This window comes from Vicugna pacos, chromosome 5, assembly GCF_048564905.1.
Source record: "Vicugna pacos chromosome 5, VicPac4, whole genome shotgun sequence".
NCBI classification, from domain to species: Eukaryota; Metazoa; Chordata; class Mammalia; order Artiodactyla; family Camelidae; genus Vicugna; species Vicugna pacos.
Window position 1 is genome coordinate 93690457 of NC_132991.1, and position 26175 is coordinate 93716631.

Consider the following 26175-nt stretch of genomic DNA (forward strand, 5'->3'; position numbering starts at 1 on the left):
CCAGAATTTCCCAAACACGTTCCAGAAAATCTTTCTTCCATTGTTGATATTCACCTCCAATAAAACGAGCTGCACCCTTTAGGAGCGGTGCCTGCGTATTGCTATGCCTGATCTTGCTACGTCCTTGCTGCTCTAAAGTACTCACTACAGGCATCTCCGCCTGCCCAAGTCTCCCTCCGACCCAGTTCAGGGGGCTGTGGATATCTGTCCCCTTCGACTCCATTTACTGCAAGTAGGGATCCATTTCCCTCGATGGAGGAGGTCCCTACCCCCCAGTGACCAGTGAGAGGGATGGAATGTGTAAACAACCGAAGTTTTCTCCAGAAGGGCTCTGGGGAGAGCCCAGAGTCAATCCCATCAGTTCCATGAACTTTCAGAGCACTGCTCAAAATTATCGGTTATTTTTTCTTGTACTTAGTTTCAAGATATGTTATTTGATATTTTTAATTATGTAGTGTAGAGTACAGTCAAGTGGCAAATCCCACATGGTTACTGAAACCTAAATATGGTTAATCTGGAGAGACTGGGTTGCTGTCGTAATTTATATTTCATTGGGGTTTGAAAATTCAGAAGGCCCTGTGAATTACAACATGAAAAGGTAATCATCATCAGTATGAATAAAAATCAAAACCCTTTCTGATTTTCAAGTGGATGTCAGATTTTCCAATGTGGTTTTTTTTTCATTTTATAATCTTGAAAGTCCAAATGCTTCTAAACTGGTTTCATACCCCCTGCCTCAGGAAGGGTTTGACCCTCCCCTGAGAGAGTAAAGAGCAAATCAGGTGTGAAATGGCTTGTAACATATCATTACTGTTGTGAAGTTGGGAAAACTGACAAAACTCTGTGTAATCTGGAGGAAGTGAGGACCAGAATACACCAACAAATTAGATAACCTACAAGAAATGGTTAAATGTTTAGAAACATATGGCCTACCAAGACTGAATCATGAAAAAATTAAAAATCTGAATAGATCTGTAACTAGTTAGGAGATAATTTCAAAAACCTCCCAAAAAAGGAAAATCCAGGATCAGATGCCTTCACCAGAGAATTTTACAGAACATTTAAAGAATTAACACCAATTTTTTCAAACACTTCCAAAAATGAAGAGGCTAGAACACTTCCAAATTCATTTTACAGTGTCGACATTACCCCAATACCAAAATCCAACAAAGATAATGCAAGAAAGCTACAGACCAAAATCCCTAATGAATTTTGACACAAAAATTCCCAACAAAATACTAGCAAACTGAATTCATTACATATTAAAAGGATTACACATGACTGAGTGGGATTCATTCCTAGAACGCAAGGATGGTTCAATACACAATGTAGTACACCACACTAACAGAATGAAGGTCAAAAACATATAGTCACTCAATTGGTGCAGAAAAATCATTTTATCGAATTCAACACCCTTTCATAATTTAAAACAACAATACTTAACAAACTAGGAATAGAAGGAAATTACCTTAAAATAATGAAGACCACATACAAAAAGCCCACAACCAGCACAATACTGAATGGTGAAAACATGAAAGCTTTCCTTGCAAGATCAGGAACAAGGCAAGGATGACCTCTCTCACCGTGTCTGTTTGACAGAGTACTGGAATTCTTAACCTAAGCAAGCAGGCAAGAAAAATAAATGGCATCCAAATTAGAAAGGAAAAAGTTAAATTATCTCTATTTGGAGATGACATGATCATCTATGTAGAAAACACTGAAGATTCCACACCCAAAAAAACTCTTAGAACTAATAAGCAAATTCAGTAAAGTTGCAGAATAGAGAAGCAACACATTTCTATACATCAACAGTGAACAATGTAAGAAGGAAACTAAGAAGACAATCTCATTTACCATAGCATCAAAAATAACAAAATGCTTAGGAATAAACTTAACTAAGGAAATGAAAGGCTTGTGCCCTGAAAACAACAAAACACTACTGAAAGAAATTAAAGAAGACACAAATAAATGGGAATGTGTGCATGGATTAAAAGGCCTAATATTGGTTAAATGCCCACACTATTGTGAATGAAAAATGTTGCCTGACATATCAGTAAACAAAGGATGTTGCAGCCATCAAGCCACAGCAGTCGCCCCAATGGTGAGCCTGAGGGAACTCAGGATGGAGACAAACAGGCTGCCTGCTACCAAACCCTCAGCCACTGCAGCCACTCCCAACAGTGCAGCCTGAGGGGACCCTGAGGGGACTCAGGATGGGAAAGAACAAGATACTGGCCCTAGAGAGCTAAAGTGCACATCACAGGAGTGATGTCAACGAGCCCAGACTCTTGCATCTTCTCAAACTTAGAACTTTCATTAACTTGAAATACCTGGTTTTCTTTCATTAATGGTAATCTTTTCATGTTTCAACTACCTGGTCTTTGTGGCAAAAACCCTTATATATCCTGGCTTCTCCCTTGCCTCTTCAGAGCAGTCCTTCAGAGACATCTGAGAGGCTGTTTCCCAGGCTTAAAGTCCTTAGAAAGTCTGCCAAATAAAACATAGTTCTCCACTTTTATGTTGTGCATTTTTTATTGTTGGTTGACATTATCTAAAGTAATCTACAGATTCAATGCAATCCCTATCAAAATCCCAATGACATTTTTTGTAGAAATAGAAAAAAAATCCTAAAACTCATATGGAACTTCAAAGGACCCAGAGACAGAAAAATAAAGCTGGAGGACTCACATTTCCTTATTTCAAATCATATTACAAAGTTACAGTAACCAAAACAGTGTGGGCCTGGAATAAAGACAGACATACCAACCAATGGAATAAAACGGAGATTCTAGAAATAAACCTTTAATTATATGGTCAAATAGTCTTCTCTAAGAGTTCCAAGGCTACAGAGTGAGGACAGGATAGTCTCTTCAACAAACAGTGCTTGAAAAACTGTATGTCCACATGCAAAAGAATAAAGTTAGACCCTTACCTTACACCATTTACAAAACAGATTAAACTCAAAATGGATTAAAGATCTAAATATAAGACTTGATATTATAAAACTTTTAGAAGAAAATATAGGAGAAAATTCTTCACAACATTGAATTTGGGAATGATTTATTCAATATGACATCAAAAGCACACACAGCAAAAGAAAGAACAGGCAAACGGGACCATATCAAACTTAAAAACTTTTATGCAGCAAAGGAAACAACCAACAGAGTGAAGAGGCAGCCTACAGCACGGGAGGAAATATTTGCAAACCGTATATCTGATAAGGGGTTCATATCCGAATACATAAAGAACTCCCACAATTTCATAGCAACAATAAAATCTGATTTAAAAGTAGGTGAAGGACTTGAACAGACATTTCTCCAAAGAAGACATACAAATGGCCAATAAGCTTATGAAAAAACACTCAACATCAACAGCTCAATACTCAACATAACCAAAGAAACGTAAATCAAAACCAAATGAGACATCACCTCACATCCATTAAGATGGTCACCGTCAAGAAAAAGTAAGTGTTGATGAGGAATTGGAATATTGGAACCCTCATGCACTGTTGGTGTGAATGTAAAATGGTGCAGTCACTATACAGAATCATGTGGGGGTTCCTCAAAAATTTAAAAATAGAATTACCATTTAACCCAGCAGTCCCACTTCTGGGTATGTATCCATTATAATTGAAAACAAAACTTCAAAGAGATATATGCACACCCAAGTTTAATGCAACATTACTTGCAATAGCCTGGAGGTGGAAACAACATAAGTGCCCATCAATAGATGAACGGATAAAGAAAATGAAGTGTACATACAATGGAATATTATTCAGCGTTAAATAAAAGATGGGAATCATGCCATATGCTCTGACATGGATGAACCTTGAGGACGTTATGATAAGTCACAAATAGATACATACTGCAAGATTGGATGTCTCTGAAGTAGCCAAACCATTAGGAACAGAGACTAGAATGGTGGCTGCTGGAGGGTGGAGTGGGCGGAAATGGAGATGTTTAATGGGTACAGGGTTTCAGTTTTGCAAGATGGAAAGGTTCTAGAGATCTCTTGCCCAGCAAGATGACATAGTTAACACTACTGTATTGCTCACTTGAAAATGATTAAGATGATAAATTTTATGTCATGTATGTTTTACCACAATTGAAAAAAAAATAGACAAGAAAAGTCACCTGCAGTTTTTAAATGTATGGCTAACTCTGTCCACCTAAACTGTAGTCAGAGATTTAACAGGAATGGTATAAGTGTGGCATCTCTTTTTGGAGAGGTGTTAACATTTAAGAGCTAAACCAGGAAAACAAGACAACTAAACATCTTAAAGCATGCATATGCACCCCATGATTAAATAGCACATCTGTCCTTGCTCCTAAATAACATTTGGAAAGGGAGAAGACAAGAAGGTATTGGGCAGCAGAGTGTTCAGGTCTGGGGAAGAAGACCTGAGCTTCACGAAAGTGAGAAAGGATCTGATACCGACGTTGAGAGCTGGTGTGAAAGATACCTGCGCCCGGACTGGAGCGTCGGAGCCGTGAAACCAGCTCCACCTGAGGACGAGGCTTCCCAACCTGCTTGACTTTCTCGCCACAGGGGCTCCGCAGGCCCAGTGATGCCATTCAGTGTTCACTGTCCAATGCACGAGTTCCTTTCTCCCCATGCTGCTAATGAGGCCAACAGTAAGGATGGTCTCGGGCTCTCAACCTTAGCATCTAGAGCAACACATTAACGACAGCAGTGGAAAGTCTGGCTAATTAGCAACACGGCCTTGACTGGGGACTAGGGTCTAGATGGACTACTTAGCAAGGTGGCGCGGAGGGCCAAGGAGGGCCAAAGAGAGCCAAGAGGCTGCCCGTTGCTGAGGCTGTCACCCACGGACATGGGTGACGTGGGACAAAGCAGCCCTGAAGCTCTGTCTCATGGCTTTTCCTGCCTGAGGTCAAGCCCAGAGGGAGGAGCTGGGGTCCAGATCTTGTGGTCCAGCTGCGAGGAACATGGAGACATGAAGTGCGGGCCCCAGGCCGGCCTGACAAAAGTTGATAGGATAGAAAAAGATAAAATCATAAACAGGAGAATGAATTCCAAGACCCACTATTGCTTTGGATCTCGCAGAAAAGTCAACCAAAAATATCACCTGTGATGAAACAAATTTACCCTGTGATTCAAATTCTGAGAGCCTGAGGACACGGTCCAGCAGCCGAAACAGATCCAGCTGTCAACACAGCCTTCTCCTGGAAATGCACTCACAGTGAGAGGGAAATGTCCTAATGGTGATCAGAAGGCCACTCATCAAAAGAACGTATTTCTTCTGACAATGAAGTGACAACAAGCGGTGATAATGGTGACATTCCAAAAGCACGGCACAATCTTGTCTTGAAGTCGTCAACATACGTTAGACATGGATTTGCACAATGTGGAAAGGCGGTCCCCAGCACTCAGCGCTTTGGTTCCACAGGGTCCGCAAGTCCTAGTCGAGTCCTGGCTGGTGCTCAGGGCGGTCCCCACAGGCAGTGCAACTGCTTGGTTTGTTGGCCTGTCTTCTTCACTGAGGATGACCTCCCAGGCCGTCGCCCCAGCACTGCCCCACTCACTCTCTAGAAATCCCTCACGCCCACCAGCCACCCTGGGGATCCTTCAGACCTTTCCATCTAGTCAGACCTTTCTTCCCCACACACTGCTGGACCTAGTCCTGAGCTTGTCTTTCGGAAAAAAGAAGCAAAGGCAATGTCAGTGACGTGTGTGTGTGTTCTCAGTTAATTAAGGATAGACACTTTTTTAAATAAAGTAGAGTTGATTTATAATGTGTGTGAGTTTCTGCTGTACAGCATAGTGATTCAGTTATACATATATATACATTATTTTTCATATTCTTTTTCATTGTAGATTATTACAAGATGTTGAATAGCGTTCCCTGTGCTGTACAGAATTTTATATGTAGTGGTGTGTATCTGCTAATCCCAAACTCCTAATCTATCCCTTCCCCGCTACCCCTTTGGTAACCATGCTTGTTTTCTTTGTCTGTCAGTCTGTTTCTGCTTTATAAATAAGTTCATTTGTATCATTTTTTTAGACTCCACATATAAGTGATATCATATGACATTTGTCTTTCTCTGTCTGACTTACTTCGCTTAGTGTGATCATCTCTAGGTCCATCCATGTTGCTGCAAATGGCATGACTTCATTCTTGTTCACGGCTGAGCAGGAGAATACACACTTGAGAACAAGGTAAAAAGCACGTGACACGTGTGCTATTCTTGATTCTTTCCATTAAGATGGAACATTGGGTTTTTAACCAGCAATAAGCACCCCACAAGAAAGCTGTTTTATGGGAAAGGTGTCTGTCCACATCATATAAATTTTACTGGATTCTTTCCAGAAAAATGGCCTGTCCTTTCCAAGACAACCTGTAACATTTTAACTAGTGGAAATTTTTTTCGGTATGGAATCCACAGGTTTCAAAGGATCTGTCCACCTCCCACTGACGTATCTGTGTCTGTGGGCATCTCTGGGGCTGGAATCCATGTTCACGTGTGAGTCTAACCCCGACTGTTTTAACTCCCCTCTACAATGTAGGCACCATGCTTCAAGGAAAGATTTGATGCAGCTCCTCCAGGAGGTCCAGTTCAATTATTTTAAGCATTTGATCCGCACACAAGATGCAGGATTTTAAGCAGTATTTTTGTTTAAGAATGAAGGCAAACGAATAGTATGTGCAAAGCACCGGACCTCGGACTCCATGTGGGAAAAAAATAGCACAAGAGATGAGAGCGGTTCACCCACTGCTGAGCTCAGGCGTCTCTGCCGGCAGCCGGACAGAGAGCGCAGGGGACCGTGCGCTGAGCAGCTTTTGCTGGTGGTGTTTTTTTTATACCATCACCATCTCTCACACAGCACCAGATCCGACTTCCTGGAATCCACGAATTCTGTCATATCTTAAACATTGGGTGGGGTCTCTATTGACAAATTCCAGAATAACTGGCCAGTGTTTGTCAGAGTTCCATAAAATCTAAACCACGATGAAATGAAATCTGTCATGTCTCTCTGGGGCATTACTGACTTGTTCCAACTATTCTCTAAGGAAAGTGAACTTTGACTTATTGTAATTTAATTGGCTGAAAATTGCAGGTAATGATTTTTATATCCAAGATGTTGATCTTTAAAAAGAGGAGACCCCTAAATGAAGCGCTTCCCACTGGGACACAAAGTAATGAAAAATACGTACACAGTGCAGTGGGATTGTCTTTTCTAAAATCTATCCAGATGCTGAAGAAAGGGAAAGAGGAGGAAGGAGAGGGGAGGGGAGGGGAGCAGATCTCCCAACCTGAAAAGGGATGGACTGAGGGTGATGTTTGTGGGATAACGAGTTATCCAGTCTCCGCGATGACTAATGAACTCATGTTTGGTTGCTCTGAATTCCCAGATGAGAAAAACGCCTCCAGCTCCACACACTTCTCCACCATCCTGCTTAGGAGCCAGTCATGTGGCTCAAGCATTCCCAGAACAGCTGTTGAATATTTGTTAATGTTTTTGTTTGCAATTAAATCTCTTCTATTGTTTATCATGTCATGGCGTCCCGATTTTTAAAACTCAAGTTCCTGGCAACAAATCTGGGAGAACTTTTTTCATTCAGATTATTGAAAGACGTCAAAAATCATCTCCCCAAATCACCCCCCAGCTTGTCCATTTTAATAAAAGGAACAAGACAGCCACCCCCTCGTTACCCTCCGCTACCACCCCTCCCACCCCAGGGAAGTAGACAAGTCACATTTGCCGGTTCCCTATCTCGTACGTGGGATTTCGTGCCCTCCTCCCAGCAACCCGATGGCTGCCTTTCCCCCATTTTAAAGCTGGGAACCTGAAACCAGGTGTTTTGCCTGCTGCCACCTAAATAAAACAAAGTAGGACCAGAATCCTAACGGAAGTCTGTGTTTCCAAAGCCCCAGGGAAGAACCCCAGGAAACCCTAGGCAGCAGTGCCAGATTTGGCCCAGATCCCAGGGACACTCCTCTCGTCTCTGGGGGTAAAGCAGACTTCTTTGGTGGTGGCAAACCACAGATTCCATATCAATAGACTATTTGTCTTCTGCTGCTCTTTCAAATATGAAAAAAAAGTCAGAACTGGCTGCTTGAGACCCTTGGGTTGGGCGGGGTGCTGGGTGGCTTGTGTCCTCGCGTCTATGCCCGCAGGGCAATAGACTCAATCATAGGGCTTCATGAAATTCTTAGCTTCCTGTTTAGCATTAGTAACCCCTTTCTTCGCTCGGCCTCATTCTAAAGAGGATTTGAGGTGTCTGTTTCCTTTTTGTAGCTGTCCACCTGAAACTTGAAAAGACGCCTCTTACAAAGAAGATTGCTCTACATAACCCTTCAACTTGAAGCTGTGTTCAGTCAAAGGTCAAACACTTTCCCAAGCTATTTTGCAGCTCCGTGAAATTAGTTCTCATTGTCTACTCAAAAGCTTTTCCATTTTCCATGTCTGGGTATCTTTTTTTAAAAAGAGGTGCACACCTATGCACATAAGGAAATCATTTTAAAACAAAGGCTTAAATACACCCAGAGCTCCCACTTTGAAGCCGTTTATCTGGTCTTCTCCAAGCACTGCCTCCTAGGGTGAGGCTGGTCCTCCTACCTAAGCTCTACAACTCCGGTTAACTCCTAACTGCCCCGTGTCAGACGGGAGCTGCAGACCTGGCGGAAGACCTCAGCGGGAGCCACGCCCATCCGCAGCGACACCGGGCGTCACAGGTGAGTAAGCCCCAGGGCTCTCCAGCTTGCAGCCATCCTATGTTCCCTCTTTTTTTACCCTTCTTCCCTTTCTTGCCTGAATCCTGGGGAAGGCGTCCCCATTCTTGTCCCCAGAGAGGATTTATTAGGTCCTCCTGAGAAGGAGAACTTTTGCATATTATTGCCATTTGAAAGTATTTTGGAGGAAATCTTCAAAACCAAAGGACTTCGAGCAACTCTTAAGAAAACCCCTCTGAAGAAACGCATCGGAAGCCGGTTCTTTACTGTTTATTTTACAGCTTGAATCTCACATTGCCGTTCTGAGAAACTGTGTGAGAGGGAGAGGGCGCAGCCACGCACGCACATCTGCGAACAATCATCCGTCTGACCCAGGCTCCGAACGTGCGTCCTACGATAGCAAAGCTTTAGCTCTGCTGATCCTGCGTGTTGACTTGGCCTCACTGCCACCTGCTGGTGTCCTTGTTAGACCCGGAGCAGCAGACCCAGGATCTTTGGCTCTTTAACGTTGAGTAAAACAACATCCAGCAGATCACGTATGAGAAGAGAGCTATGCAGGAATGCAAGGTTAGGACGGCCCCTCGCGAGAAGCCCCCTCCCGGAACGAGGTCCCGAGAGGAAGAACTGAACGCTGCCTGGGGTTAGCCTCCTTCTCCCCCAGAAAAGCCACTTGAAGAGCCTCCAGATGAACTGCTCAGAAACTTGGAAATTTATTTAAAGACATATTCCTAGGGTCCAAGATAATAAACATGAAGCAGAAAGTCCGATATCTGCTGTACTTCAAAAAGCCAGACAGCACCATGCAAATGTAAAAACCATGTTCCCCTCTTAAATATACAACAGCCAGACACAGCGTTTCCTCCATTTTTACTGCTAATTAGAAACATCAGGCAGAGATTAGTTCAGATTTAACCTTAAGGAAGAGAGTGTCTCAGAAAATGTTTCAAAAGGAATTGCACAAATGCCTGTTCCATTCCTGCCCCGTGACCCCCAGTGCTGTTGGCCCCAGCTTACAGCCCGGCGTTAACCTCCCTGCCTTCCTTGGCCATGGACTGCAGAGGCTACTGGATTCTCCAAACCTCTGGCATTCCATAGTACAATTATTCGAACCAAGCAGCTAAAATAGCCTCATACTGTAAGAACAAATTAAACATTTTTGTTTGTTTTTCTAGTCTAAGTCCTGATCAAGTCCAGTAGAGAAAATTATTTTAAATAGATACTTTAAAAAAAATGAAGCTGAAGCATCTGATAAAATATCACCAGCTTTGGAGTTAGCATCATAGCCTGGAAAAGCTCAGCGTCGTCCTGTCTCTCGCAGTAACGCTGGTTCATCTCTGCCAGCCTCGCTCAGCTCACTTGTAGACTGGGGCCCACTGCCTGGCGCCCTAACTGGCAGTGGTTCTGGGACCGCGTCCGTCCACCCATGACCTAGGCTCTGACCACTGATGGGGCAGGGAGCTGCCCCGCGAGGAGCAGAGAGCCCCCAGTGCACGCCGGGGCAGCCTGTGGGCTCAGCTGAGCTGGCCCTAGCTCCGGGTGCTGGCACCCGGCTGCTAATTCGACTGATGAGGATTCCAGAGGAGAAAAGCCAGTTTCCTGGAACTGCTTCTCTAGAGACCTGAGTCATCCCCAGCTGCTGTTCAGTTTTTAATTTTGAAACAAAACGGACTCATGAGCTCCTCTTCCAGTGGCCAATTCTTGATGCCCTGGGTCCACGAAAACCAAAGGTCAGGGACAAACCAGGGGTATCTGATAGAAATACTTTCCACTGTACCTTTCCCTGGCCACACCTACCGGGCAGATGTTTCTCCGCACCTCGTGAGTGTTAAAATTCAGGAGAAGAGCGGGACTGCGCTAGGTGAAATGCAGCCAGACCCCTACGAAAGACTAACAATTTGCCTTTGGGAGAAGGTTTGGCAGAACTTTTTCATATTTGTCCTATTTTTCTGCTTTCCTTTCTCTTTTCCAGGGTTTGTTTTTTTTTTAAATAACAGTTACCTCTCTGCTAAATAAACTTAAAATATGCTACTCTGTAAAAGACTGGTCGGTGGCAAGTAGCTCCTGTCTTCACGTGAAAATCCAAATCATACTCTTGCAGACTTGTGCTCTCCTGATGCGCCTGGTCCCGGACCTCTGCCGATGGGAGCAGGTTAACAGGTGCGGGAGCACCCAGGAAACGCCGGCCCTGCTTTGCTTCTAGCCCTGGGACCTCAGACCAGCAATTCACCTCCCTGCGTTCCTTTTCTTCATCTGAGGTGTCAAGGGTGTGGGGAGAGCGTCCACCAAGGTAGCAATTTGGGGATATTTCAAGTAGCCAAATGGAACTCATCTATTTCCAACCAGAGGGCAGAGCCTAAGTCTCAGTCATTTTTGTCCCCTCCCAGGACCTCAAAGCTCCATGCCCCAGTGCACAATGGGGTTTATTAAGCCTAAAGGAGAATGAGGCCCGGAAGCCAAGTAGAGGGCTGGCTTCTTCACTCTGAGTGGGAATTCTGTAACTCGGGACCCTAACAGGGGATATCTCGGGCCAATAATCATAATTTCGAGTCAGAAATATATTTTTCATTTACAAATATTTCAAATGAGACATTCATAATTATACTTGGCGTGAATTTTGTTTTAATATGTTCAAGCAAGTTGCCTATCAGGAGGAAGTAACAAAGGGCAGGCAATGAAAAGTTTGGGAGTTACTGAATCGCTTCATCTTAACATCCCTTCCAGTTCTGAAATTCAGGAATCCTCCGCAGACCCAGCGTGGCACAGATGTGCAGACGTGCTCGGGTTCCGAAACACCTTCCTGTTAATTTAAACTCTTTCCTCAGTGGATATTGGTAACACGTTCCCTTTGAAAGTTCTTATGCGGTTAGTGCCCTTGTGAGGAAGGCACTTGAGAGGGCAGAATGCTTCCTTCCAAGCGTTAAGTTCACCTCAGTGCATTCAGACCTAAGCACAGGGGAAAAACTAAAATTCTGAATTTACATCTACTTCAGATGTTACTGTCCCATTTTTTTAAATTATGTATTGAAACAGCCTCTAGGTGGGTCCCAAAGCGACCCGTGACGTGATCTCTGCTGAGATGTCTATCAACAGACGCCTGCGACGCCCGGAGCCCCTTCCCCGGTACCCCTTGCATCACGGAGAGGTTTTTCTGGGGCTCAGAGGGGTGTATCGCCCTCTAGAGGAGGCAAAGCCACACTGCACCCCCAGGAAAGGCTACATGGGGCTGGAGGTACGAAGTCACAATTTCATCTCCTTCCCAGAATAGACCGATGAGACCAGAAAGTACTAAAAACTATGTTTTCAAAAATTATCATAATGAGTTTCTGGGAAAAACTCCTCTAAAGTCAGGGTTACGGCAAGCCACGTGTTTTCTCTAAAGGGCAGGACGACCCGGCAGATTTTTACCTTGGAAGGAGAGAATCCGGATCTAGACATGTGGATGGGAGAGCCTTTCCTTGTCCGGCTCAAGGCTGCCTGAAGAAGCAGGAACTTTTTAAAGCTTCCTTACTTTACAACCTGAATCATTCTGAGCTTTTATTTCCTTAGCGAGAGCTACTAATAGGATTTTTTTAAATGCCAGGTCACTCCTCAAATCATCAACTGTTTACGTAGCAGTGGTGTGGCTTTTACAGCCTGCTTTCCACAGCTAAGACATCATGAAACGCTTCTCCCGTCAGCCTCGGTGGAAAGGCTGCCCAGGACACAGCGCCCCGTTCAGACGGAACCCGCCCACGGTTCCCCTCCCGGAGATAACAGATCCTCAAGTTCTTCCAAAAAAAAGGAGTGACAAGAAACGAATTTTCAAATAAAACTTTTGGCTAATGTTCTTAACCTGCCTGCAAGGCAGTCTCATGCAACAGAATTCCTGACCTGCCCCTGGATTTTAAATCCTAAGTGTGGAATTTCACGTAAATGTGGGTGATGACACAGGCTGCTGGTAAAGAGCAGGCTTTAGCCGGTTCTCTAAACACTCTGAGCAAGGTCGCAGAGGAACCCTGGAGGGCAAAACCTCTACCAGCTTTCAAGAGGGAAGGAGGTCTTCTCAAATGGTGATATCAGCAGCCTCCTAACTCAAACCTAAGGTCAGACGCGGAGCCTTGCTTGAGCCGTGAATCAGCATCAATCAGCTGTATAGAGGGGCTTCCTCCTCGTTGTCATCAGTGATGTATTAGATTCTAAGCTACGGAATCACAAAAGGCACTTGCAATGAGAGAGGTAGTGAATCCTGAACACTGAAAATAAAGCATGGTGCAGAAATAAAAATAATTCTTATTCAGAAAGATGCTAATCTTACATCAAAAATATCCTGAAGACCCCAAGTTTGGATATCCACCATATATCCCATCACCTAAGGACCACAAGTATGGCGGATGGGGCACACACCCTCCCAAGTGTTGGAAGAACTGCCAGTGCTAACATTTTTGGAGGCTTCCCCGCCGCCTCCCAGGAAGGTGGGGCGGCCACACCCTCCAGTCCCCCACTGGAGAAAGGCAGGACAGACTCGCCCGCCGCCCTGCTGTGGGAATCCTTCCCACTTCCTCCCCCCACCACCCAGCATCTTCTGAATGACCGTCTCACTGCCATGAGTGGGGAAAGGGTGAAATAAACCTCGTGGCAGCGAGAAACCCTTGCCTCTGCAAAGAAGACATCAATATCACGTGACCATTCCTGTGTCTTGAATTCCTGCAAAGACCCCCGACCTCCCCAGCCCTCCGTCTTCACCCTCAGCAGGAAGCCCACACAAGAGGGAAGCAAAACGCAGGTCCCATCCCTCTGAGCGCTCATCCCCAGAGGTGGCCTGAAAGAGGGCCACGGAGCCAGTGCCCATCCCTGGGGGCCAGCTCTCCTGTCTCGTACTTCTGAGCCGGTGAGCTGGTAGAGCTGCAGAGAGCATAAACCAACTTCCCCATTACTTTTAACAGAGTATGACAAGCGGGCATTCTCTCCTGGGAGAACATATCAAACAGCATGTTCCCAATCCAGATGTAAATCAGTTCGGCATCTGCCTTTGCTGAGCCATGTGTTTTCCTGAAAAGGTAATGATTTTACTGCCTTCTCAGCCACCTACTGGTTCTGTGGCCTCACAAGTAATTAAGTGTCTCCAAGCCCCTGAGCCTTCATCTTTAAAACCAGGGACCACACCTCAGTGGCTTCCAACCTAGAATCTCTTCCTTCATCTTTAGCCCAGCCAAGAACTCAGAAGTTCCGATAATGTCCAACAGCCAACTGGTTATCGATATAGTTTGAATTGAGAGCAAAACATACCTGATTGTACAGCCATTTCTCTTCAGTTTTTGGAGTATTGAGCCCCTGGGGAGTTGGGGGATCCCAGTTTGAGAAGACTCTATCTGCAAGAGCTCTAAGCCCCCTTGCAGCTCTAAGACCCTAGGATTCTCAGGGGAGCTGGCTGGGCGCAGGGCGCGAAGCTGGCTGGCACCGGCGACACTGCGCTGCCACTGGGTGGAGGACACTCCCCTCCGCCGGGAGCATTTTGTCCTTGGGGTTCAGACCAGCCTTTCAGTTTGCTCCTTGGGGTGGCAGTGAAATGCTGGTGTCTGTTTACACTCCCAGCGCTCCTCCGGGCCCTCCCAGGGACCCCACCCCTGCTTCAGTCCCAATCAACTTTCTTCCACTTGTTTCAGTCCCTGAAACAAGTTCCCAGAGCAGACTGGCAGCTGTCAGGGAAGACTTTCCATGCTGGGCGAGAGGACCAGAGCCCCACCCTCCACCCTCCAGGCCAGGGAACAGAACTGGGGCCTCTGGGCTTGGCACCCGAACCCCGTCTGGGCAATGCAGGCCGCCTCGTGGCCCCAGGGACCCTGCCTTATCTCCAGGCATGCTGCCCAAACACAGTTCTTTCTCCTTCTCTGACCCTGCAGCTCCTCTAAGCACCCGCAGAGGACAAAGACTCCAGCAGCAACTTCAGATTCCTGAAAAGATGGAGCCCCGATGGTAGTGACTGAGTAACTCTTGGCTGGGCCCTGTGCCTGGACACCAGGGTAACCCCGAGCCCCCAGCGATGTGCTCCACCAGCCCCTGCCCATGCAGGGCACCCCCGCCTGACACCCCGATCTGGCAGCACTCAGAGTCCCCCCGCGGCAGCTCTGGAATCCTCGCAAAGACACTTCTGCAGACAAAGCAGATTCCAGCTGCGCTTCAGGAGGAGGAGGCAACACCAAGCAAACCGGGAGCCGTAAGCCCCGCAGCCAGGGCAGCGCAGGATGCGGGCTGCGCGCCTTCCCGCTCGAGGGCCACCCACTGCCTCAACCCAGCCAAGGACACCCAGCTGCCACCGCAAGAGAAGGGAAAATCAGCTGCACTTCCAGGCACCAGGAGCCTGTACAGAAAACAGCCCGCAAGGGAGGGAACACGAGAGCCACCAAGACATGGTCAGCAGGATGGAGGGCGGTCCCCTCTGGCCCCGCAGACCTTCAGCAGGGGGACGGAGGGGAGGTGGCACTTACCCTGAGCAAACCTGGAGAAGCGCGTGTTCCTGGGCTTCGACAGCCAATTATGTGCGAATCATAATCACCGGCTGCGTCTCCTTTCCCTCCTGCGGGAGAGGGGACCCCGAGCGGAGGTGGAACACTCGCCCTGTGGTCCTTGCCCGAGGCTGGCGCGGGAGAACTGAGCGGCCGGCGGGGGAAGACTGCGCTCCACACTGGCCCGGGTCCAGGGTACAGTCAGGGCGTCCTCCAGCTCCTCCTCCTCCTCCGTCCTCCCTCCTCCGACCCCTCCTCTCCCCTCCCCACGGCGGGCCTGGCCCACACTGTAAATGAAAAACAGACTCTGGTTCTGTTGCTCCTGGCCCCCGCCGCAGGCTGATGTCACCTCGGAAGGCTGTCTTCACCCTACGCGCCTGGAGCTGGACGCCTGCAAACCCCAGCTCTCGAAAAAAACCCACCCCTCCCACTCATCACCTTTTGGGCTGGGTTCCCCCAGCCGCACAGAGAACGGATTTTGGAATTTTTTTGTGGGTCTCCATGGTTTTTCCGCAGTGTTTTCCAGCACCATCTGAAAAGCAAACAGGAAATGCAGCCTCCCCTCCACCCTCACCACACCCTCGCATTTCTTCTTGAAGTTTCTGAACTGGGACTTCTCCTAATAGCGTCCCCTTTCAAATATAAAAGCCAGCTATTAAAAGTCACCCTGGCTCTCTGCTAACCGAAGCTCCATTTGCCAGTGAAAAGGCAAGAAAAAGAAAGACTACTTTTTTTTCTTTAATTCTCTATATAATGGTTCTGATTGTGAGGCTGATGGTCCCATTCTAGGGCGCAAACGGGGGAACAAGATGATTATCGCACTCAGGTTTACAGGAGAATTCTTGAGAAAGAACCTGTGTTTCTCCAAGGCTTTGCACATTTCACAGCACTTTGATGTATTATCTCTTTCATCAAAATAGATATACAGCATTTTTAAATACATAATATGTCAGGGTTTTTTGTTTTGTTTTTGGTTAGGTGAGATTATGGTCCCATTTTACAGATGAGAAGAACTTGGGTTTGGAGCAGAGCTCAGATCAGAAACCTGGATTGGTCACCCCACACTGCTCACTGCTCTCCCACCTCGTGGCTCCTCTGAAAAGTCAGTTACTGTGAAATACCGAGACGTCCAAAGGACACTTTTGACTTGGGGATCCTTCCAATGCCAAGTTTGGAGAGTCAAGATATGGTTAACTCCTTTCCACATATGACTTTCTTCAGGTTTAGGGAGGAAGGCACAAGAGACACTGACTTCTCCCCTCCTGCAGACCCAGGCCCCCTTATTCACCCACCCGAGGCCCTGCCCCTTCTCTGCACCCTGGGGGTTCAGCCAACAGAACGGCAGGACAGGATGGAGACCTGGATTTCGGCATCTCCCCGCCCATTGCCTGCAGAGGAAGAAGAAATGAGCAGCAGCCCTGAGTAGGAACCACACTGCCGGCTGCACGTGGTGTGACGTGCGGGAAGATGGCACTCCCACGCAGGGGAGACCCTCTCCCACCAGAGTCCTGGCTCCACGGGGCGGGCGTGGACTCAGGCTTGTGGAGCTGGGGCGCGCTGCCACCTCACTGGTCAGCAGCATCTACAAGTTCAGCCCCGGGTACCAGCTCCCCCGGGCACGTCACCCACTGCAAGGAAGGCGACGACTGGTGACGACTTTCTGTCCCAAGCAGCTCCGCTCACAGAGGCCGGGGGAGCGAGCATGGCCTGTGTGTTTCCGTTCAGCGGTTCCTTCCTTCAGATGCAAACACAACTATCTCCTTTGCAAACAGCTAAGGATACACAGTCCTTGGTGTTAAGAATTTACTACTGTTTAAACAGTAAGAGCGATGCATCATTTAGAGCAAGACTTAAAGAAACAAAACGCTCTGCTCAACCAGGAACAGTGCTCTGGGACTGATCATTGATGATCTAAACCCTTGCCAACACTGCCCGTGGCCTCAGAAACTTCTGGAAGCTGGCAGCAGCGGTGGAAAACCTCCCACATCCCTCCTTGTGCTCCCAGAGAGCGCACTGTGGCTGCTATGGATTTCTCACTTAATCCCTGGGGGCTGGGATTCTCAGCGAAATGACCAGCTCCTCCTGCCACCTGGTCCCAGGAGGAAACCATCTCACAGGTCAGCCCTGCCCTCAACGTCGAGGGCCCTGGGTCTGGCTGTGGCCCTGAGGGACCTCAGAAGTCACAGGCTCTCTCGGCCCGGCCCCCCTCGAACCAGCCCAGGCACCTCGTCCCTCTCCCTTCCGCACAAATGAGAAACTTACCAGCCCTGTTTCCCAGGCTTCGCTGTGGTTCGGGCTCCGGCTGAGGATGCACTGATGTGGCACAGGGAACGGGAGGGGGGCACTGACGACTTTCCTGCTCCTCTGCCTGGCCTTCTCCCCGCCAGCCGGCCCAGTAAGGAGGTGCTGGGGCACCCTCGCAGATCCCCTCACAGGCTGGGACACCCACCACGGCCTTGGCACCCTCTTTGGGGGATGACCCTTGCCTGCGGGAAGCTGCCTCTTCTGGAGACGCTGGGATAGGCTATGGGGTTGGCTGAGTTCTCAGGGCGACCCCAGCTCTCTGGGTGCCAGGGGAGGCTTAAATGGAAGCCGTGAGGCAGTCGGGCAGCCAGACCCCACAGCCCAGCATCCAGGCCGTTGCTTAGGAGACCCCTCCCCCATCTTCATTCCCCTACCGCTGGATGGTGGCTGGGATCCTAAACTCAGCCTCTGCAGTGCGGCCGCCTGCATCTCCACATGCCAGGATGGGCCAGGGGATCATGCCAGGGGCCCCGGGAATTACTCCTGGAAGCCAGCCTCTCGCTCACCCCTCTGGCCCTCCCTGACAATGCCCGGCGAGGAAGCCCACCCCTGCTCACAACAGCTGGGGCAGTTTCTGTTTCTTGCCTGGAACCCCAACGGGTACAGATGTACGACCTCAGCTCTGAGGTTTCAGCTCTAACAGTCTGTGCTTCTAGAGTTCACGCGACAGAAAGACCCGGAGACGCCACTGAGCCCGGTGGGCCTGTGGGTGGGCTCGTGCTGAGCTAGTCCCGGGCTCAGTCACACGCGGACTTCTCCGCTCCTCTCTGCCTCTGAAGGCCGTCTTCTCCCCTCTGCTGTCCCCCTTGTACCTCTCTCGATGCTGCTTCTGATGGATCCCGTCTGCCATCTGCATCTTCATCAAACCAGCCAACACACAGTCAGCCCACGCAGACACGGACCATTACAGTGAACTGCAGGTCGCAGCTATGCCGGGAGACCCCATAGAGATATACACTTACGTGGACTTTGAATTCCTTTTTAAAAGAAATGAGAAATAATTTCTCCTCGAATGCCATGTCTTCATTTTAATCCGACATGGTAAGTCCACGCTGATGGAAAAGAGAATGCACGTAACACAATGCACACAGCCCTGAGGTTGTAACTGGCATCTCCGTCACGACGGGGCCCCAGGGAGCCCGCAGAAATCTTAAGAAATGTCCCTGGCAGATGCCTTGGGAGCAGGACATCGAAGGGTTCACAACCAGCTCACAGGAGTGAGCTTCCAGATGTGCACCCAAGCTAAGCCTTTGCCGTGTGACATCCTTAATAATCCCCTCCCAGACCAGTTCCCCACAACCACCCCACCCCGCACCGCCTCAACCACCAGCACCCCATCATAAACACTGGTAGCGCTAACAGAGCTGATGGAAGCCCGGAGCCCACCATGGTGACCTTTGTCTTCAGTTCAGAGGTGGGTGATCCGGGGGCCTGGCCCTCTGAGCTCACCATCCCTTGAAGAGTCAGGAGGTGCCTTGCTGTCGTCCACACTCAAAAGGCCCGCTGTGGGGTCACGGGGTCACAGGGTCACAGCCGGCACCTCCGGCTCCTCAGCCCCGAGGCCACTGCTGGAAACCAAAGGCTCTTCCCGGCAGCAATCAGCAGATTCGGCAAACAACAAGCAGACGTGGGACTGCAGCACTGGGGGTGAGAAAGAACCCCAGCTCTCCATAATGACGCCCCAATCTTAAAAGGTCATAATTGTCCTAAAACAAAAGGGAACAAGCGCATTGTCACCAGCTGCTCATTCATTTCCACAGAGGCAAACTGTCACACGCTCCTCGGGGGGGGGGGCGCTAAGGTCAGGGCGCGCAGAGAGCATGGCCCCTGAGCTCGGCCGGGGGCGTCCCTCCACTTGCCAGGGGGCGCCGTGTTCCGGAGTCTGCGCAGACAGTCCTGTGCATCAGATCCAGCCCTTGCTGGTGCTCAGGAAACGCTGAGCGGGGAGGAAAGGGAGAGTCAGCGGACATTTCTGCCTTTAAGGTAAAATTCAAATCCCTAGAAGAGCCCAAGCCGGGGAGTGGACGGGAGAGTCTCCAGGGCTCTCCGCTTGCCCGCAGGGCTCCCGCCTTCAGAGCCCACAGCAGACACTGCGTCTGCAATTACGTTCATACGTCTGCTCGCCGTGTGGCTGGAGTTTCATCCCATTGGAGAGGGGGGTTGTGAGATGCCAAAGTCAGCTTGAAGTCAGTGCTCCAAAGAGGCAACTCCAGTATTTCAAGAGAAGAAGGGTTGTGAGCCCAACCAACCGGGGGAGGTGAGGTTCCCACCGACCCCGCAGCAGGAGGGAAGCTGGCATTTCTCGTCCCATCCCTGCGCTGGTTTTAAGCCTCTGTAAGTGGCAGAGTGGAGAGTGGGCCGCCATCTAGGAACGAGGCCCTAGGATTTCCCCACCACTAAGGAGCCGCAGGCCTCGGCAGGGAGGTTCCGCTCCCTCATTAGGGGAACGAGCGTGTCCTGTTCTGGGGGATCCGGGACCATCCGGCACAGGCCCCCCGGAGCTGGGGTTGCAGCGACCACATCTGCCTCTTCCTGGTTCCCAGCCTCTACTTCTGCCCCAGGCTGCAAACTGTGACTCTGCACCTCCAGGCTCAGCCCCACCCAGCCCCAGTCTCGGGGCCAAGGAGAGAACACACGCGGTGGGCCAGCTGCCCCTTCGTCCAGCTCCCCTCGCGCTTGGTACATGCGTGTGGATGCGGTCCTTCCGCCGCCCTTGTCTGCGGTCCAAACAGTGCTGTAGCGTCCATTCTCGAGAGCCTCAAGCTGAATGACGTCTCCCCTCCAGTCACTAGCGCGTAGCAGGCTGGGAAGGAAATTACACGCGGCAGTGCACGGACATCGAAGTCGTCCGTCTAGACCGGCAAGTCCCTTGTCTGGGGAAATGCCCTTCCCCTACCTTCATCATGTGCGTCAGCAGGGGCTGCCGCCCTCCTGCAGAACCTGCCGTCACCACCTCCACCGGATGATCCGGGGATGGGCACCCAACACGAGCGATCCACCCTTTCCCGGGTTTCTAGCTTCCGCCCGGAACTGGCCTCTCTGGATCCAGAAGTGGTCGTACTTGCCGCCATGGGGAGGAAGCCAGCCAGAGAGCAGGAGGCAGAGAGGAGAGATGGTTCCTGGTTCCAGGCATCCCAAGGCCGAGCCTGCCCCATGGTTAGGTCTTGCCCTGCTCATCCCAACCCTCCCTTTGACGTGAGCCAAAGCTGCTTCATTTTCTTACACTAATTCTGGTTAGGATCTCAACACTTGAAACCACAGGCCTCCTGCCTGGTGCACTAATAAAACCAGTTCACAGGACAACTTTCTCAGTCACGTGCTAGGCTGGCAGACCGGTCAGGCTGCCGCAGTAATCACTGCGGCAATGCTGTGAGGACTGCGGCCGCAGTAAGAACGTACCCCATCCTGATTTTCTTGGCCTTTTCTTAAAGCCATTTGTCTAGTCAAATAGACAGGAAGCCTTTGTCACTGAGTGCCACATGGACGCAAAAGCGTGCAATGGAAACTGGACTGTCACTAGATTCACTGAAGCATCCACCCAGCCAGACGTGGGGGAGGGCTTCGCGCCCTGAAGTGCGTCTTCAACTCTAAGCGCCCGGGAGACACCGCCCAACAATACACATTCTTGCAAAAGAAATGCCTACCAAAAAGGAGTTTCGCATTCATCTTGAGTAAGTAACTGTGGGGCAGCATGTTAGCGTCCTCCGCTCGGGGGAATAAGGAGGTGGCATTGAGCAGAAGTAACTTGCCAGCGTTGAGCTGGCTCTAGGAAAATCTGCGTAAGATCACCCCGTTAAAATTATAGCATTCCTCCTAGAACTTTGTGAGCTATAAACCAGGCTCAGCCGATTAATTTTAAGGACGGCAAATCCAACTGTCCGAGTGGCCAAGAAACTTTTCGCAGTTGATTGGAACTCAAAAATTTTAGCAGGGAGATGTTTGGTTTTATAATTATCGGACTCCTCCAAAGTTCTAGTTTGGGCTCATATTTTTTTTTGAAACTTTGAAATATAAATTTCCATTCGTAGAGAACGGACGGGTCGGTTCTTTCTTTAACCATCTATCTTAGCCTGAGGCAGAAATTCCAATGTCTCCTCGTTTTCGCTTCAGTGTCATCTCGGTTCCTTCCTTTACTGAGCCAACATGTACTGAGGGTCCATTGTGTGGAGAGCGCTGTGCGGGGAAGGGAGGTGAGCCCGGAGCGGGGAGACGGGGAGGCTGCCCTCCAAGACCCTGGATTCCAGGCGAGACCCCAGCCAAGGGGAGCCGCCCTGGGGCCGCGCAGGGCAAGTGCTCGGCGAGGCCAGGAGAGGGCGCCCTCGCGTCTGTCTGCGCGGGTTCGGGGATTCCTGGAAGCTGCGACCTCGGCTGCTGCGGGGCTAGAGAAGCAGACGTTCGGGACGCGGGGGAGCTCTTTCAGGAACAGGAGGCTCCGCTCCCTGAAGAGTGAGCCGAGGCTGAAGGCACGCGGGTGCGCTAGGAGTCTGAGCGCGGCGGGCACAGGCTGCCAGGTGCCCTCCTTCCTCACCCCAGGAGGAGCCGGGAGGTTAATTACAGGAGCAACGAGACTCCAGGCGCAGGGACACCCGGCCCGAGCAGGGCAAGGGCGAGGCCCTCAGCTAACAGTAGAAGTTGGGGGGGTCTAGGTAGAGTGCCCCCACGGGAAGGGCGCATCCGCTCCGGGCTCCTTGCCTGTCGCCGCCGCAGCACGCAGCAGCTGGCACCCGCCGCCTGCAGTGCTTGCCTCGAACCGCTGCAGCAAAGGGCCGCAAACGGAAGGCTCAACACGACAGAGGTTCCTCCTCTCTCCGGTCTAGGCTGGCCGTCCCAGAGCCACGTGCCGGCAGGGCCACAGCCCCTCCAGCGCCCCTTGGAGGCGGGCTCCTGTTTCTTCTCCCGGATGACGGTGCCGGCCTTGCCTGGTCCAGCCTCTGTCTCTGGGGTCACGCGGCGTCCTCCCTGCGCGCCTCAGGCTTCTTACGAGGGCACCAGTCATCTTGGATGTGTCCCCCCACTCCTGGGTGACCGCATCTTAACTAATTACAGCCCCAAAACCCTGTTTTCAGGCACGGTCACATCCTGAGGTTGTGCAGGCTAGGACTTGGACATACCTTTTCGGGGAGACCCAGTTCCTCTCCATCACTCTCCCAACAGAAAACCGGAAATTTCCTCCATAAAGAAACTCTTTGGACCAAGATAAGAAACAGAGAAAATGCAGATATCTGGGGGAGGGGGGCCCCACAGAAAAGTAGGCAGGTCTTCATCCTATTAAGAAACCCATTATTCAACATGCCTCACCCATGAGCTCAGAACTTCCGAGTAGATTTTCATGTTCCAGTCTTAAATACGAACAACAGGTCAAGTTCTCCAGAAGAACCCCTAAATAAGAAAGAGAAACTTAAACGATGAACAGAAATGCATTAAGAAACTTACAGGAAACAGAGAAAACTTTGCTGGAGACTAATGATCATTATTCATAAAGAATCCCAGGAAACGTACTGACCTATGGGACAGGAAAGGGGTGCCACTTTTTAAACAAGGATATTTACTGGGCAGAAAGCTTTAGAAGTTAAAATACCGTAGCGAATTCCACTTCTATGTGGATTCTAAAAAATGTGTGCTCACAGAAGCAGAGAGTGGAACGGTGGCTTCCAGAGACTGTGGGTTGGGAGAAATGGGGAAATGTTGATCAAAGATATTGCAGAGACGTTGGTACAAATTTAGTCATAAGTAGGATAAGATCTGGGATGCAACGTACAGCACGGCGGTGATGATGGTTAATAATACTGCACTGGACGCTTGCAGTTTGCTGAGAGAATGTGTCCTAAGTGCTCTCCCCACACGCGCACACATAAGTGGTAACTGTGTGCGGTGATGGTGTGTTAATCAGCTTGATTGTGGTATTAGAGAAAAAACACCATAGCAAAGCTGAAAAATTCAATTAAAGACTTTGGACAATTAACTAGAGGAAATCCTTCAGACAGCATGATAAAAAGTCAGAGAGAGAGAAAATAAAACAGGAAAGGCAAGAAAATTAAAGGCCCGTCACAGAAGTCTAATATCTGAGAAATAAAAGTACAGAAGAAAAGAAGGGAAAGCAATAGGGAGGAAGTTATCAAATAAATAATATGGAAAAAGTCCTGGAATCGGAGGGTCTGGGTTTCCAGACAATGAATGGAACAGTGAATGAAGACGCGTTCTTGCCGAGGCACGTCTCTGTACCATCTCACAAACTACTGACAGTGAAGAGAAGATCCTAAAAACTTACGGAAAGTCAGAAAGAAAAGGAAAGAAAAAAGATCGGGGGTTTACGCAAAGGAACAGGGATCAGAAGGCCTATCAGACATTCTCAGAAGGAACACCAGAAACAAGGAGACCAGAGAGGGATGCCTTCAGAAGTCTGGGGAAAAATAAGTATTTCCTTCCTCAAGTGCCACACCCACCCAACTATCAGTCAAAGGTAAGGGGAGAGTAAAGGCCACATTAGGCAAGATTTCAGAAAACTACGTCCCAGTACCTTTTCTCAAGAGTCTGCTAAAGGATGTGCTCCATCAAAATGAGAAAGAAAACCAGGAAGTGGAAGACAGGGCTCTTGGTGACAGGGACCTAACAGAAGAGACAAGAAATGGGCATTTCCGGGTACATGATGTGAAACAGCAGCTTGTGTAGTCAGGACGAGAACAAGAGGAGGCTTCCCAAAGGGAGGCTCCAGGAACTTAGAAAACAGATAGATTCTTGTTGTGTTTGATGATTATCAAAAGGAGTGTAGGGGAGAAATATGAATAGGTACAGAGACTAGCACAGAAAAGAAGAGGTCACACGTGACTCCTAAAAATGTACACATGGAAGAACTCTTTAACCAAAATACGGGACACAATTACCAGTGGGGGGAAGGGAATGGTGGATGTTAAGACAGCTGCGCACCCATTTCCAGGGAAGGACGTCAGAAGATACGTGTGACTGAAAAAGCTGAGAACGGTGCAAGTATTTCACACAGATGGGGGTAAATATCAAAAGAAAGAACAAAAAGAGTTAAAATGGTTTTGGGAAGTGTTACTGAGTTTTCGTTTACTGGCAAAAAAATACATCTCTTTAAAAAAAAAAAGAAAAAGAAAAGAAAAACAAAATCAGGAAGGAAATCAAATAACTTAACTCTGGGTTTAGTACTTGGTTTCCAAAATTTCTGAAGATGATTAAAGGGTGGAACTTGGGAGAGGGGTTCCCCACAGCAGCACCAAGTTTCTGCATCCCAGAGTATGACTTCTCGATTTGAAGAAATGGATTTGGGGGCTTTAAATTGAAAACTTCCAGGCATTAAAAAACAAAATGGAACAAAAACCTATTGACACACTTTCTAAAATCCAAGTCTCAAAACCCTTCAAAATGGCCTTAGCAGGTAATTATGAATTATTATAATCTGAACATAACCAAAGGATGTTTTACTGTGTCTTGATATGTCAGCTCCAACGGTTTGCCCTCTGGGACGCTGACAAGGAGAACCTTCGCTGGAGATCCTTTTCTCTCATCTACTCTTCTACAGCTGAGTCTTCGTCATGATAAAAGCAGATTATATTCTGTGGAAACAAGAGTCCAACCTCATCGCAAACCCATAGCGAACCTCATCCTTGGTGATCTGAAGCGAATGCTTGTGGCGTGACGTGGGCCGTGGCACATGGAGCCCGGCAGTGCGCCAGAGAGGGATGCTGTTTACAAGTTACGTCTGATGCTATTTACACGGACTGAGAAGCTGTAGCTGTGCCGTGCCACTTTTGCCTTCAAAAGGTGTTTTTAATCATTCATCGAAGACAAAGGGCTTATTTAGGGAAGGGCTCCAAACACTTCTAAACATTGCCATATCTGGTTTTCATTATGAGCTGCCATTTCTGTGTTCTGAAGGATTTTTCCTGCTTAGACAAGAAGATCAAAAGATAATTTCGAGAGCTGCTCCCCAAATGTTCTTTGTTTTGTCAATGAAATTCACTGCAGCACTTGTGTTTCAAAATATTTGAGACAACATTCAAAAAACAGTTACTGAAGAGCATGGCACACAAGAATCTCAGCTCCGTCTGCAGTGTGTCATTCTTTAACTCTCCCAACAAACACTTGCAAGCAGTAGGCACTGCATTAGACTTAGGGGTTCCGTCTAATGACCAGCCCAGTGCAAGATGCAAAGTTGATCTGAAATTCCCAGTGTTCTCTGCTTCTCCCTTGTTTACAAGAAAGAGAGGGAGACGTGCTGGGTGTAGTAGAGTGTATTGTTGTCTCCCTAATATTCATTCTCTTCTCCAAATAGAGGAGTGTACACTCCCCCGCCCAGTTGCCTTTAACTTCCACCATCTACCTTCATGCAGATTAGAATTCCCATCCCACTGTCAAGCTACACCACGTGACTAGCTCAGGCCAACAGAATGTGTGAAGACATGATAGAGAAGAAATGCCTCACAGACTTCTGTAGCTCTCAAACTCTTTCTCCACCTGCTACAAAGCCAGTGTGTCCAAAGTAAGAGCTAATTCTCCAGCCTAGAGGACACATGGGACAGAGCTGCTACAGCCAACCCATTGCCACATGTATGTCATGTGAAGAAAAGATAAACATTCAATGTCGAAAGCCCTGAGATGTAGGGATTGTTCGTTACCCCAGCAGAGCTGACTGACAGACCAGGTGGGCAGTATGACTGCAACAGTTATGTACT

At 48.7% G+C, this 26175-nt stretch overlaps 1 protein-coding gene across 9 annotated transcripts in view; it reads right to left on the minus strand.

Moving 5' to 3' along the window:
* COL6A3 (collagen type VI alpha 3 chain) overlaps window positions 1-15378 on the minus strand; it is an 81154-nt gene extending 65776 nt beyond the window's left edge. For 2 of the 9 annotated variants that reach the window (XM_072961898.1, XM_072961897.1), the window contains exon 1: window positions 13962-14224. In XM_072961898.1, the coding sequence (XP_072817999.1) occupies window positions 13962-13977 (16 nt within the window). In that variant the 5' untranslated portion in view covers window positions 13978-14224. Of the gene's footprint in view, window positions 1-13961; window positions 14225-15160 lie in introns of those variants that run through there. The other 7 variants (XM_072961901.1, XM_072961900.1, XM_072961899.1 and 4 more) reach the window with 6 other exon arrangements.
* Window positions 15379-26175: the final 10797 nt, after the last annotated feature.